The sequence below is a fragment of the Brassica napus genome, chromosome A1 (genome assembly GCF_020379485.1).
Source record: "Brassica napus cultivar Da-Ae chromosome A1, Da-Ae, whole genome shotgun sequence".
Taxonomy (NCBI): Eukaryota; Viridiplantae; Streptophyta; class Magnoliopsida; order Brassicales; family Brassicaceae; genus Brassica; species Brassica napus.
In genome coordinates, this window is record NC_063434.1 from 11,380,476 (window position 1) to 11,396,847 (window position 16,372).

At 39.1% G+C, this 16,372-nt stretch overlaps 1 protein-coding gene and 1 non-coding gene across 2 annotated transcripts; one reads left to right on the forward strand and one right to left on the reverse strand.

Moving 5' to 3' along the window:
* Positions 1-1,816: 1,816 nt before the first annotated feature.
* LOC106446860 (putative cytochrome P450 71A28) lies at positions 1,817-8,754 on the reverse strand. Its single transcript, XM_013888673.3, has 4 exons — positions 8,250-8,754; positions 2,861-3,358; positions 2,439-2,720; positions 1,817-2,337 (listed from the first exon to the last, which is right to left on the reverse strand). The coding sequence occupies exons 1-4, from the start codon at positions 8,634-8,636 to the stop codon at positions 1,993-1,995; spliced, it is 1,512 nt and encodes a 503-aa protein (XP_013744127.2). The 5' UTR covers positions 8,637-8,754; the 3' UTR covers positions 1,817-1,992.
* A 5,846-nt stretch (positions 8,755-14,600) lies between these two features.
* LOC125579450 lies at positions 14,601-14,707 on the forward strand. The gene has a single exon (XR_007317492.1). It is a non-coding gene; the product is annotated as a small nucleolar RNA R71 (small nucleolar RNA).
* The last annotated feature ends 1,665 nt before the right edge of the window (positions 14,708-16,372 follow it).

Below are 16,372 nucleotides of genomic sequence, written 5' to 3' on the forward strand. Positions count from 1 at the left end.
TTAAGTTTAACTTATTTGATAATTATTTATATTTTATTTTAGAATAAAAAATTTCGTAATATTAACATTTTTAGAAATACCAAATTAAAAAACGATTTGGTATATTTTTGGTGCTTTAAAATAATATGTGAACATTCTCAATGATTTATAATATCAACTTATATATAGTATATGTTATTTTCAATATTTTCAATAGTACAAGATATAACCTAAACTTTGAAAATCATGAGTTTAAATTTAGATTTATATAGTTATACTTGTTTAAAAGTCGTGTATTTTTAAATTAATTAATCTTTTCATTATTTATTTTTTAATTTTCGAAAAATATTAAACATTATGTTAACTTAATATAGTATTTATATTTTGTAAATTTACCTTATTTGATTTTGATTTATATTTTAGTTTGAAATAAACATTTTTTGGTAATATCAACATTTTTAAAATAGTAAACTTAAATAATGATTTGTCATACTATGATTGGTCGTTTAAATCTTATGTAGACGCTCTCGATAGGTTATAACCTCAACTTTTATATAATGATATTTTTAGTTTCTATGTGAACACTTAAATAATATATATATATATATATCTTCAATTTTGAAATCGTATGTTATTTAGATTCATATGTAATGAAAAAGTGATTTAGATTTACATTGTCTTTATTATTTGAAATCTTTATATTTTTAAGATTATTTTTGTTACTTAATTTTATGTTCATCTTCCAAATATTTATTTCTTATAATAAACTGATTCTTTTAGTTGTTTGGCAATTTTGTTTACTAAATTTATTATTGATATTTTTTTTTGAAAGAAAGAGCTTCTATTTTGAAATCATATTGTTAGATTCATATGTAATGAAAAGTGCTTTAGTTTCATATTGTTTTTATTATTTGAAATTCTTGTATTTTTTAAGCTTTTTTGTTCATCAAAGTCGGGCATGTAAGTAATGGATTTACCGGCGATGTTGCAATACCGGATCTCCATCACACATGGAGGCGCGTGTCGGCGTGTTGGACAATACAAACTTGCAGATCCATGCAAAAAGCATAGGATGAAGTGTGGAAAAGAGCTTCAGATGTCTTGACGTGTGACTTCAAACACATAGCTTGAAGGCGGTTAGGCGGTTTCAGATTAGTAAATTGGATCTTGGCCTTTAGATTTCTTTTTTGTCTGGCTTGTAGTTTTGATGGAGATTGTGCTTTATGAACGTACTTGTAATCTCGTTAGCCTAATGGGGTTTTAATGATATGACAATTTGACAAAAAGAAAAAATTATGTGAATGAGAATAATTTAACCCCCAAAAAAATTATCACCTATATCAATTATCAATCATTACGTAATCACATACATAAAGAATATTAATATAATCCAAATGTAATTTTAACTAAGCGAATTATACTGTTAACATAACGAGATATATCACGTAACATGTGTATGCAGTTAACATTATACTCAAATTGTTATTGTCAAAGTAGAGAATCAGACGTCAGAATTGGGTAACCTAGTTCCAAAAACCGACCTGTTATAAATAGAAAACCAAGCTGTTACAAATAGGAGACCAACAACCCATTCCAATTTAAACTAATCTGATCAAATCTAGTCCATGTTTCAATTGATATGGATCAATTCAATTGGTCTAGGTCTATCTTCTATTTGAAAGTATTAGTTTTTGAATACTATACTGTCGGATTTAACTATATAACACATGTTAATACATTTTCATATTGACCATATAGTTATTTGATCTAGAATCTCTTAATTAACCAAAAATTTGCGACCAATCAAAATGAAAATTCAAAGATAAATTTATAAAAAGAAGAAAAAAAAATCTGGGATATCAGACACTGACCAGATTAACAAGAGCACACCATTACCAAGTGAACCAAGAGAAAAACTAATATCCACCTTAGTGGAAAATACAGTTTTTATTTGATAGGGAAAAAGTCAGCCAAGTGGCTACTTTTAGCCGAGACATTGATTCTCATTGCACCCTAAAGAGTAGATGAAGCCAAAGATGGGAAGACAAATAACGGGAACTTGCGGCAAACTTCGATACCGGTCGCTTCAGCTAGATAGTATTGATCATCATCTCCAAGGGGTCTAGTCTCCACTTTCCAGTTGAACCTGTTCACAAGGTTGGCCAATGTCACCTCTATTAAAGCCATAGCAAATCCTATTCCAGGGCATAGCCTTCTTCCCGATCCAAATGGAATGAATTTGAAATCTTGTCCTGAAAAATCCAAAGGTTGATCCAAATGTCTATCTGGCTTAAACTCTTCTGCATCTGGTCCCCATGTTGTGGTGTCTTGATGGATCGCCCATGCATTAATGAGTACCTGGTCAACCAGACAACCACGTACGTATACTATGTAAATATATATATAATATTCGTAATAGTTAACTGATGGTTGCTTTGTTTCGTCGTTTAGATGTTTACCTGTGTGCCAGCGGCAATGTCATATCCTTTCAGTTTGACATCTTCGCTAAGTTGTCTAGGAACTAACAGTGGGCCAGGAGGATGTAGTCGAAGAACTTCTTTAATCACAGCCTTTAGGTATTTCATACTCTCCACTTGTTCTTCCGATACATATAACTTATGTCTCGAATATGTTTGGATCTCGTCTTGGAGTTTTTTCATACACTCTGGATGTCTTATAAGACGCATCATTGCCCAATCGAGAGTGGTGTAAGTTGTTATCATTCCTGCTACGAAAATATCCTATAAAGAAACATGTTTAGTATCGTAATTCAAATAAACATTATGCCTTGTTATAGATTTATTTACTTAGATATTTCTATTTTAGGAAAGACATTGTTTTAAACTTCAAAGTTAAAGGATGGTTGGTTTATCTTAGTTACCAACATGATGAGTCTGATGTCGCTTCTATCGAGCTCGAATCCATTTGTCTTGTCTCTTTGAATTTGTAACAGCATATCAACAAAATCAAATGTCTCTTTCTTCTCACCTTCATCTACATGTTCTTGCAATACTCCTTCTAGAAACTCCATAAACGTCCTGCTTACTTCTTCCATTTTACGATCCAAACCGCGGATTTTATATATCCAGGCCAAACCCCTGATGTAATCCCCAAATGGGAATGCGCCTAGAAGCTCCATCATTGTTCTCAATAAAGTCGCAAAATCCATAGGGTTTTCCTCTAAGCTATATTTTCTTCCCATGGCAATTCTACATATCACATTGTTTGTCATATTCAGGAGAGATTCACTCAGATTTACCGGCAAAGAAGATGATATAGCTTTCTCAAGCTTCTCCATCATTGCGACAATCTCCTCTTCTCTTATATTCTCAAAGGACCTAACCATTTTCTTGCTGAGGAGATGAATACTGCATAAGCTCTTCACCCAAATGCATTTTTTTTTCCAAAAAAAGAAGTTTCGTTATTTATATAAAAAATAGTCTTAATTAAACATAAAGAGAAAAAGTTAACAACATAATATAACCATATAATCGATTATATAACTCTTACTCACCTAACACGTTGTTGAATATTATATTTAATTAAGTGCAATAGGTACGTAGATCTCGATAACAACATTTTATAATCATATACAAATTCAAGCAAGATTCAAACATTAGCTGGCAAAAAGTATCTGGTTCTCTAGATTAGTTTGTTAGATAATTCAAAGCTTCTGGAAACTTAACATATTATTAGATGTTTAATATGTTAAGATAAACACAATAAGGAAACCTAGAAATAGGAAAATGAAGTTTCTATTTAGGTTAGGTTTGTGTTTTCCATATCCCACATGTTAAAGGGAATTGTCTTTCATATAAATATAGGTCTAATGGAGAGGTGTTCCAGAAGATCTAAGTGAAACATATTGAGAGCTTTAGTTTTGAGTAGTTTCTAAAGCTAATAAGAAAAGTTGTTCTTATAATTCTTTGTGTTTCTAAGAGATTTGAATTGGTATCAGAGCCTCAGGTTGGAGACTCGATCTAAGCTTAAGTTGTAGCTTAAGATCCTGGTGCTTGTGAACAAGAGATCGCGACGGCAAGATGGCTGACGTGACTAGGGCTCCACGCACGAAGGACTTTGGATCTACATCCATCCAATGTCCGATGTTGTCACCGACAAACTACACAGTTTGGTCGATGAGGATGAAGGTTCTACTACGTGTTCATGAAGTGTGGGACACAATCGAACCCGGTTCAGATGATCAAAAGAAGAACGATGTTGCGATAGCTCTTTTGTTTCAATCTGTTCCAGAGACTTTGATTCTCCAGGTGGGAGAACAAACCGCATCAAAAGAGATCTGGAACGCCATCAAGTCGCGACACCTAGGAGCTGATCGTGTAAGGGAGGCGAGACTTCAGACGTTGATGACAGAGTTTGATAGGTTGAAGATGGATGATGCAGATACGGTCGATGACTTCGCGGGGAAGATATCGGGCCTATCATCCAAAGCAACCTCGTTGGGAGAAAACATAGAAGAATCCAAGATGGTCAAGAAGTTCTTGAAGGGTCTTCCAAGACAGAAGTATATCCAGATCGTAGCATCACTTGAGCAAGTCCTAGATCTCAACTCGACGGGGTTTGAAGACATAGTTGGAAGGCTTAAAGCGTACGAGGAGCGTGTAGGAGAAGAAACTCAGAAAGAAGACCAAGGGAAGCTGATGTTTTCGAACAATGAAGAGCATAGTCAGAGGGGCTATGAAAATTTCCGTGGTAGAGGAAGAGTACGGAACGGTAGAGGCAGGGGTCGAGGTAGGTCACACAACCAAAACCGTGCGTCACACACCGAAGATAACAACTCGAAGAAGAATCGTTCAAAGCTGATATGTTGGAGATGTGACAAGCCTGGTCACTACGCAACTGTCTGTCCCGAAAAGACAAAGAAGAATCAAGAAACCAACCTAAACGAGACAGAAGAGGCTGATGCACTTTATGTACACGAGGTGGTGTTTTTGAACGAAGATAAGGTGATTCCGAAGAATCTTGATATCGACAAAGGCAATGCAAGTGTCTGGTATTTGGATAATGGAGCGAGCAATCACATGACAGGGAACAAGGAGTTCTTTTCGAGTTTGAATCTCAACACCAAAGGGAAGGTGAAGTTTGGTGATGGATCGTGTGTTGACATTGTAGGAAAGGGTGTGGTTACTTTTGTGTGCAAGACTGGAGAGAAGAAGGCACTCAAAGATATATACTACATACCCGATCTGAAGCACAATATATTGAGTCTTGGGCAAGCAACAGAGAACGGATGTGAGGTTAACATGAAAGATGTATACTTAACGCTCACAGATTCGCATGGAAGGTTGCTAGTTCGTGTGACAAGATCTCCAAACCGTCTCTACAAGACCCCTATGGAGATAAGCTACCCGGAGTGTTTACATGTCAGGGACGTAGATGCTACATGGAGGTGGCATGCTCGACTAGGACATATAAGCTATGGAGTGATGAACATCATGGTAAGGAAGGATATGGTCGTAGGAATGCATAGTGTAACACACGAAGAAGGTGTGTGTGACACATGTCTCGCAGGGAAGCAAACGAGACACTCATTCCCGAGTGTGACACACGAAGAAGGCGTGTGTGACACATGTTTCGCAGGGAAGCAAATCAGAGATTCATTCCCAACTAAGGCCATGGTTTGTACATCAAAGCCATTAGGATTATTGCTTGGAGATTTGTGTGGAATAAGTGCACCACCAACGCCTGCAGATAATCGTGAGGCATTCTATCGGTTCAAAAGATTTCACACCGATAGAGGAGGAGAGTTTGCCTCAGCTATGTTCAATCTAGGTTGCACCGATAGAGGAGGAGAGGTTGCCTCAGATGTGTTCAATCTAGGATGCACCGATAGAGGAGGAGAGATTGCCTCAGATGAGTTCAACCTATCTTATGAAGAAGATTGGGTTGAAGCTATGGAAGATGAGTTGGAGTCTATCACAAGAAACAAGATATGGGAGCTTGTAGATAGACCGACTAGTTCTGAGAAGAAAAGAGAAGAGGATCGAGTTTGCGTGTTACACAAGGCTTTATATGGGTTACGCCAGGCACCCAGGGCATGGAATGTAAAACTCGATCAGGTTCTCAAAGAGATGAAATTTGAGAAGTGCACGAAGGAACCATCAGTGTACTGCAAGACTCAAGGAGGAGACGTCTTGATCATAGCCATCTACGTTGATGATCTATTTGTGACAGGAACTTCACTTAAGATGATTAGGCAATTCAAGGAGGAGATGTCTAAGACGTTCGAGATGTCAGATTTAGGTAAGCTAACGTACTACCTTGGCATAGAGGTGATTCAAGGAGCAGACGGAATCAGAATAAAGCAAGAGAGGTATGCTCAAGGAATCCTGCGTGACACAAAGATGGAAGCGTGTAATGCAACTCAAATTCCAATGGAGGCGAATTTGAAGATCTCAAAAGCTGAAGATGAACAAGAGATAGATGCTACCGAGTTCAGAAGAATCATAGGATGTTTGAGGTATCTGCTTCACACAAGATCCGACCTGTGTTACGCAGTAGGTGTTCTTAGCAGATACATGCACAATCCGAGAGACTCTCACGGACAAGCCATCAAGCACATACTGCGGTATGTGAAAGGAACAACAAACTACGGTCTGTTCTTCAAGAGAGATGGGTCAAGGAGTGTCGTTGGTTATAGTGACAGCAGTCACAACATTGATCTCGATGACGGGAGGAGCACGTCAGGACATGCATTCTACTACGGTTCATCACTGATTACTTGGACGTCGCAGAAGCAGCAGACGGTTGCATTGTCATCATGCGAATCAGAATTCATGGCAGCAACAGAAGCAGCGAAGCAAGCTATATGGATCAAGGAGTTGTTGAGTGAGATACTAAGTAAAAAAGGCGAGAGAGTCAAGCTTAGGATCGACAACAAATCAGCCATTGCTCTAACCAAGAATCCAGTTTTCCATGGAAGGAGTAAGCATGTACTCAAGAAGTATCACTTCATTCGTGAGTGTGTGGAGAACGGGCATATCGAAGTGGAGCATGTGCCGGGTGTTGAGCAGAAGGCCGACATCCTTACCAAGCCATTAGCAAGGATTATGTTCAAGCAAATGAGGAGCTTAATCGGAGTTCAAGAAATTGATCTCCCTAATTCAAGTTGGAATTAAGGGGGTGAATGTTGGATAATTCAAAGCTTGTGGAAACTTAACATATTATTAGATGTTTAATATGTTAAGATAAACACAATAAGGAAACCTAGAAATAGGAAAAGGAAGTTTCTATTTAGGTTAGGTTTGTGTTTTCCATATCCCACATGTTAAAGGGAATTGTCTTTCATATAAATATAGGTCTAATGGAGAGGTGTTCCACAAGATCTAAGTGAAACATATTGAGAGCTTTAGTTTTGAGTAGTTTCTAAAGCTAATAAGAAAAATTGTTCTTATAATTCTTTGTGTCTCTAAGAGATTTGAATTTTTTTTTCTTTTGAGCAAACATAGATTATATTAAAAGAAAGTCTTACTTAAAGGGTATTTTGGTCTTCTTGCAGATTTTCGTCAAACCGCTCTGATACCAATTGTTGGGATTGCGAAATCCCGTGTCCAACTCTATCTTATCTTATTAGTACGATATTGTCCACTTTGGGCCTTAGAAGCTGGCCCGCATGGATTTACTTTTGGTTTCCTTCCCAAAAGGCCTCGTACTATTAGAGTTGGACATCTCTTTATATATTAGACACTTCTTATCTAATTATCCAATGTGGGACTTGGATTGACATCTCTCATTCTCCCCCTCAAGCTAAGGACCACACACCTTGTGCCCTTTCCTCTAGCGAATCATCTCGGTGCCTTGTCGCATCTTCGACATTCGACACCCTTAGTCACAAGGTTACTTTGAGGATGCTATTCCCACAATTCCAGGATCTTCTGACTAATCTCTGCCGAACCTCTTTTTTTCTTCCTTAAAGGATCCCGTTCTTACTTAAAGGGTATTTTGGTCTTTTTGCAGATTTTCGTCAAACCGCTCTGATACCAATTGTTGGGATTGCGAAATCCCGTGTCCAACTCTATCTTATCTTATTAGTACGATATTGTCCACTTTGGGCCTTAGAAGCTGGCCCGCATGGATTTACTTTTGGTTTCCTTCCCAAAAGGTCTCGTACTATTAGAGTTGGACATCTCTTTATATATTAGACACTTCTTGTCTAATTATCCAATATGGGACTTGGATTGACATCTCTCATAGTTGAGGTTTGGTTCAAGATTATCATAAGAACAATAAACTAATATATACAATAATCATACCTTCATCTGTCTCCAGTATTCGCCATAGGAGGAAAAACCTATATCACGCCCTCCGTTCATAATTATATCGACTGCTTTTGTTTTCGGGCGGTTTGCAAACTTCAGATCGTGTGTTTTCATGACATCGTGAGCTATGTCAGCTGACGAAACTACAAGGATAGGGACGCGACCGAAGTGAAGTAGCATGAGCGGTCCATAACGGTGGCTGAGGTTACGGAGTGAACGGTGAGGATGGAGGCTGAGTTGGTGGAGGTTCCCGATCACTGGGAGTCGCCGCGGAGACGGTGGTAGGTTACGGTTAGAGGTGGTGGCTCGTTTGAGTATTTGTTTTAGGAAGAGAAATGCTAAGATAGTTGCGAAGCACAGAGAGATTGATATCATTTCCATTTCTTGCTGTCAGAATCAAATACTCTCATATAGCAACTTATATGGAGACTTTCCCCCAATTGTTCTTACAGTTTATTAGCAGCATTATTGGTAAGGGGTATCAAAGACTATATACACCATATAATAGTATAATACTGACATAGTTTAATTATATAATTAATATTAAATATAAAAAGAATTCACAAAAAGACACATTTTTTGAAATTCTTCCCTTTTCATTTTTTATTTATGTTAACTTTAAATTTATTAATCAACTAAGCCGGGTATTTATGAGATAATCTATATAATAATAAAGTTGAAGAGAAACTCTCTATAATGCACCACATCATCTCTCATATAGTCATATCTCTATTTTGCGACACGTGTCGAGCAAATAGAGAGCTTCTTTTTTTTTCTTCTAATTCATGGATTTTTTTTTGAGTAAATTAGCTAAATATACTAACAAAGGTGGGATATCATTGAATGGGGGGAAAATGGTAATGTTGGGGGGAAGAAAATTGGAGGGATATAGAGTATGGAGTGCAAATAGGAGAAAAGTGGTGTGTAGAGAGTACAAATTCTCTTTTTTTTTTCTTTTTTCTTTGGTGTTTCTCGCTTGCGGATTAGTTGGATTTTCTGATTATTTATTGGACCTTTCTATTTATTTATTGGTCCATACTTTGATATATGCGGCATGTTTGTATTTAAAGTTAGGTGTGCCATCTTCAGCTGATCGACGCCGTCACCTTCCATCGTCCTCGACTGCGTTTTCCTGTAACGTCTTCGCTTTCACTTAAAATCAACCTTTAATTCAATCATTAAGCTTCACTCCACATTTCTTCCCACTTCGTCTCATTTATTCTCATTAACAAGCGGCGTTTGTAACAGATCCAAGGTCAAGCTATAAATAAGTGTTTTGGAGTGATGAAAATCTGCACCATTGAAATATCTTATAGCTTAAGCAATCCGACGGATGCCTTCAGATATGTTGTCTTCCTATGTTCTTCTTGCCAACTTGAGAGCAGACTGTTGCTCAAACACGACGGTGGTGCGTCTTCTGAGGTTCTGGAAACATAATTTTCATTTTTCTTGCATTAATCAATGGCTTCGTACAAACATAAGTTGACCGGTATGTGATGTTAGGAGTTTTCAAGGCTCCTAAGACAAATGTTGTAGTATAAAAGATTGTCGAACCAGTTCTGAGGGATATCAAAGCACTGAGAATGCAAGTACTCACTTAATCTAAGTGCAACCAATGATTTAGATGGGTTTTAAACTACTACTAAACTAGAAAGCAATAACAGAATGATACTTTCTTGACTAAGGGAAAAGAGAACTCATGGGCATAGGGATTAGACCTTGGGTGATCAAGTATCGAACTAAGGATGGCAAATGATCAATCAAACTATCAACCTTAAGCCTAGACACAATTCTAAGCAAGCTCTATGTCTAGATGAATGCTCATTTGCTAACATATCTCAAACATCAAATGTCTTTGGTTGAATAATATGAAAGCAATCATTACTAACAAGTCTATTAGCTATCTTAGCATCTTTAACAACAAATGTCTTTGGCAAAGTATACTAAAAGCCTAGGAGAGTTGTCTCGGGCATTTCATCGAACACCTTTCGGGTGAGAAATGCCTAAGGATCAACAACTGAGTGGCCAACTCAGAAGATGCATTATGATTACTCTACTAGCAAGGAAATATGAATGATCTACACTAAAACATCCTAGCTCTAACCTAATCACCCTTAATCTCCCTAACCCATGAATTCAAAAGGTGATTACTCACTAATCTCCATGATTCCTCTTAAACCCATATTGGATTTCAGATTAATCATGTAGAGAAATAGATAAGAAATCAACAAGAACACAAGAACATAACAAATCAAAACCCAAGAGATGAACTTCTCAAGAGAGTTCTTGTGTCTTTCTCAATAGATCAAAAAAATAAAAGATCCTCTGCCACTGGTGGCTACAAAAGATGTTTAAAACATAGGTTTTTCCAAGTGCAAAACGTCCAAAATAAATTGCAAAAAGGTCCTTAAGAAATCATGATTTTCGGCAGCAAAATAACGCGGAGCGACTTGCAGGTGTCGCTCCGGGAAGTCGCTCCAGGGCCGATTTTTGGTGTGTCCGGGCGAGAGGTCGCGAGCGACTTTGGTGTGTCGCTCCAACGGGTCGCTCTGGATCGGGAGCGACCTTGGTAGGTCGCTCTGAGAGGTCGCTCCAGGCTTCGCTTCGTGTCGTCTCGCCATAGAGACGCGAGCGACCTCGGGGTGTCGCTTTGGGAGGTCGCTCCGAGAAGGGTGTGAGATGCGAGCGACCTCGGTGCGTCGCTCTGGGCAAGTCGCTCTAGCTTCCTACGGGATGAATATGGCGAGCGACTTCACGGGGTCGCTCTAGCTAGGTCGCTCTGAGAGGTGCTTTGGAGCGACCTCATGACGTCGCTGCGGAACCTCGCTCCCATGCTCTGCTCGTCCAATGATCACCTGTTTCACGTCCTTTAAGCTCCAAATGCATCCAAATGTCCCCAAGAACTCCATGTGGCACTCCAACACCTAATGAGGACAATGAATGCAAAATGCAACCTAGACATGGCTAAATCCTAATCTATATGATGAAAATGCTAATGGATGAATGGATAAAACAATGCAAATATGCAAGATATCAACTCCCCCAAACTTGTTCTTTTACTTGTCCACAAGTGAACTTTCTAGAACTCATAGGGAGAGAGGTTGAAGGTGGGAGCACATAGCCAAAAGAAACACAACTAGCACACTCTCTTATTACACTCTAGCTTCTCTAGGCCTATCTTAACTCTTTTTGTTCTTACACTCATCATCAAGCATCCACACATTCAAATCAACCAACTCTCACATTCATTAAGCACAAAACATCAGGTGAATTCTTGCAAATGGTCAGTTGGTCCAAGTCATTTGGTTGGGTAAGGAAGGCTTTTATTCAAGTGATTCAAGAGGTTCAAAACATATGATCTTTAAGGTGGTTTACTCTCAAAACAAGTAGCCTTGACATTGCACATAATATATCTAAGAAAGGGACCAACTCATGCATACAATGCTCAATCTCCATTGTTCTACCCTTTTCCCAAACATACATTACACAATCATTCCCAATGTCAAACCCAACTCACATCTCTCACCAAAAGATCCTAAGAACTTTAACTCTTTCTTTTGAAATCTACAAGGGATTTTTCACAACCTCAAAACATTTCTTAGCTCCTAACAACTTTGCTAGCCCCCTTTTCTTTCTTTTTTTTTTTTTTCGATTTCTTTTTTTTTTTTTTTTTATATTTTTTTTTTTTTTTAGGTTGGGGGCCAAGACTTTTCAAAACTAGAGCTAGAGGTTCTCTACTTATCCCAGAAAATCAATTCACTTAAGCACAAAGAGTCTATCCTTTTTATTTTTCATTTCTCCCAAATCATGATCACAACACTCACCCCCCACCTATAGCTAGACAAAAGAGTGTCCAATCTAGCAAAAATGAAGATCAAGCATTGTCGTTCCCGATACTCTCAACATTATGCGCATGTAAGACTTTCCGAAGAAGGCCTCACTCATCAAACAATGAAAGCTTAAAAGGAAGGAAAGGTTTTGGGAGTGGTCTACCACTAGAGTTTGTCAAAAAGATTGGCATAAAAGATGTGACAACTCCAGTGTGTATAGCCATGACTCAGTACACAAGGGACCATGAGCAAGAAGCATTAAGTTCGTTCAGTTCAAATAAGGTTGTAGTTGGCTTCAAAGACTGAGTTTCAGCAATCAACAAGTTTCAGGAAGAGTTTTCAAGGCTCGAAACATACAAGTCTTTTTGAGAGGTGCAAAAGCTACTCAGGTGCAACGTAGTGTTCTTTACAAGGCATTTAAAATCATTGCTCCCAATGCAAGTGAATGCAACCTATATGCTCTAGACTCTCCTAGAAATGCAAATGATGCAAACTAAATGATTGTTTTTTTTTTTTTTTTTTAATATGCAAATAGGTATGCAATGCATGACTCAATGAAACAACATCAAAGCAAACATGATCAAATACTTGGTACCTCCCCCAAACTTGAGTTACACAGTCTCTGTGTTGTCAAGTAGAGAGAGATACCGAAAAGAAGACTAATATGCAAAAATGAAATGGTATATACAAGGGAGTGTGGTGGTTTACCTTCTATAGGGAATGAGTAGAGGGAGATGCTCCCTCCTCGTCGTCCTCAGGTGGTAACTCTTCAAGGTGCTCATCAGCAGGAGTGGCCATCTCTTCAATGTAGAAGGCTTGCCCGAACACAGTTGGTTTCCTCATTTTCTCCTTGATGTCAAAGTGGAGGATGTTCTCTTTACCCAAATGGAGATCAATCGTGCCTTCCTTCACATTAACAATAGCTCCTGCTGTAGCTAAGAATGGCCTTCCTAGAATCAATGGGTCTTGAGCCTCCTCACCCATCTCAAGCACCACAAAATCTGTAGGTATCTCATACCTTCCAATCTTCACAGGGAGGTCCTCTAAGATGCCCACAGGGTACTTCACTGAACGATCAGCTAACACCAGAGAGAGTCTACACTTCTTGTACTGAGTGAATCCAAGCTTCTTTGCAACAGACAAAGGCATCAAGCTGACACTAGCTCCCAAATCGCAGAGACTTTTCTCAAATACCATAGGTCCAAGAGCACAAGGTAGTGTGAAGCTTCCTGGATCCTCTAATTTCTCTGGAACATCAAGCCTCTGGATGATGGCATTGCACTCATGGGTAAGAATCATCATGCCTTCCATCTCCTTCTTCTTTGCAGCTACAACATCTTTCAGGAAATTGTTGTATTGAGGAATCAACATGAAAGCATCGATGATGGGCATTGCAACCTGAGCTTCACTCATTTGCTTCTCAAACAGAGCCTTGTACTTCTCTAGCAGCTGCTTCTTGAATCTACCAGGGAATGGAAGTTTGGGTTCATAGGGAGGAGGAACAAAAGAACTTTCACTTGCTGGAGTAACAACTTCACCATCTTTTACTGTCTTCTTCTCTTCCCCAACCTTTCCTTTACCTTTGGCTTCCACTATCTTCTCCAAGATCTCGTCATTGATCTTCTCATCAACAATCACCACTTCATCATCTATGTTGATGGCAACCCCCTCACCTAGTTTCTCAGCATCCTTGGTGAGGGTTCTAGGAGGTAACTGCTTACCACTCCTAAGGGTGATAGCTTTGGCCTCCTTGGGGTTTTGGTCAGACTTTCCAGGTAGAGATCCTTGCTGGCGATTCTGGTGAGTGTTCATGGAAGCAAACTGATTCTCTAAATTCCTGACTGTAGAAGCAAGGTGTGAGAATTTGTTGTTGAGCTCATTGTAGCTCCCATCAATCTTGGAATGAAGGTTCTTCAACTCATAACCAACTTGCTTCTCACTTCTAGTCTGAGACTCCAAGATTTGTTTCAGTAAGGTATCAGTGCTGCTCTCTTGAGGAGCAGAGGAACCAGACGAGGGGTTTTGCTGAGACTGATAGTTGCCTTGCTGGTTGTTTCTTGGCGGATAGCCACTCTGTTGGTTGTTTGGATAGGATTTCTGTTGGTAGTTGTTGTACTGAAAATTGGGCTCCTTTTTGTACCAGCTACCATTGTTGTTGATGAAACACAACTCTTCCTGACCTTCCAAACCCTCAACCTCATTGACAGCAAGTGGATCTTCCTGCTTGGAGTTACCAACAAACTTCAGCTGCTCTTGGGTGGCTTTTTCAGCAATGAGAAGGTCGATCTTGTCTTCCAAAGCTTTGATCTCTTTCCTCGTCTGCTTATCATCTGTTCTACTGCCTCTGTCGTGGTCTCCACTGTAGACTGCATCACTCTTTACCATGTTGTCAACCAGCTCTTCTGCATCCTCCTCAGTTCTCCCCAAGAAAAACCCATTGCTAGCTGTATCCAGTCTGGCTCTGTACTTAGGAAGAGCACCACGGTAGAATGTGCTCAGCAAGCTCTCCTTAGAAAAGCCATGGTGTGGGCATTGAGCTTGGTAGCCCTTGAATCTCTCCCAGGCTTCACTGAAGCCTTCCAAGTTCTTCTGTTGAAAGCTGGAAATCTCGTTTCTCAGCTTAGCAGTTCTTGAAGTAGAGAAGAACTTCTCCAAGAATGCTTTCTTGCAGTCATCCCAAGTGGTGATGGAGTCGCTGGGTAGAGACTTCTCCCACTGACGTGCCTTATCCCCCAAAGAGAAAGGGAATAGCTTGAGCTTTAAGGCATCTTCGGACACACCATTGGTTTTTGACAACCCACAGTAGCTGTCGAACCTGTCCAAGTGATCAAATGGATCCTCTAGAGCCAAGCCATGATACTTGTTGTTCTCGATCACGTTGAGGAGTCCTGATTTGATCTCAAAGTTGTTGGCTGCCACAGCGGTGCTCGGATTCCCAATCTATGACCATGAATGTTGGGGCGGTCATAAGTGCCAATGGGTCGAGCTGCTCGCTGTTGGTTTTGAGGTATGTCTCCCATATCAGTATCCAATCTCTGCAAGTGAGCCTGTTGCTCTTCTTCTCTTCTCTTTCTAGCACACTCTCTCTCTAAAGCTCTGATGTCTGCAGCTCTTGGAACTAGGTTTGATGGACCCCTGCTCCTCAAGTTCATACACCTGTAGATTAAAGGGAGGTGAAGAAGAATCAGTAACAAAAGAAAATAAAAATGACTTAGTCTCAAGCAAGTGACTAAATCTCAATGTTTAAATCTACTCAGAATTTGGCAACGGCGCCAATTTGATGTTAGGAGTTTTCAAGGCTCCTAAGACAAATGTTGTAGTATAAAAGATTGTCGAACCAGTTCTGAGGGATATCAAAGCACTGAGAATGCAAGTACTCACTTAATCTAAGTGCAACCAATGATTTAGATGGGTTTTAAACTACTACTAAACTAGAAAGCAATAACAGAATGATACTTTCTTGACTAAGGGAAAAGAGAACTCATGGGCATAGGGATTAGACCTTGGGTGATCAAGTATCGAACTAAGGATGGCAAATGATCAATCAAACTATCAACCTTAAGCCTAGACACAATTCTAAGCAAGCTCTATGTCTAGATGAATGCTCATTTGCTAACATATCTCAAACATCAAATGTCTTTGGTTGAATAATATGAAAGCAATCATTACTAACAAGTCTATTAGCTATCTTAGCATCTTTAACAACAAATGTCTTTGGCAAAGTATACTAAAAGCCTAGGAGAGTTGTCTCGGGCATTTCATCGAACACCTTTCGGGTGAGAAATGCCTAAGGATCAACAACTGAGTGGCCAACTCAGAAGATGCATTATGATTACTCTACTAGCAAGGAAATATGAATGATCTACACTAAAACATCCTAGCTCTAACCTAATCACCCTTAATCTCCCTAACCCATGAATTCAAAAGGTGATTACTCACTAATCTCCATGATTCCTCTTAAACCCATATTGGATTTCAGATTAATCATGTAGAGAAATAGATAAGAAATCAACAAGAACACAAGAACATAACAAATCAAAACCAAGAGATGAACTTCTCAAGAGAGTTCTTGTGTCTTTCTCAATAGATCAAAAATAAAAGATAATCTGCCTCTGGTGGCTACAAAAGATGTTTAAAACATAGGTTTTTCCAAGTGCAAAACGTCCAAAATAAATTGCAAAAAGGTCCTTAAGAAATCATGATTTTCGGCAGCAAAATAACGCGGAGCGACTTGCAGGTGTCGCTCCGGGAAGTCGCTCCAGGGCCGATTTTTGGTGTGTCCGGGCG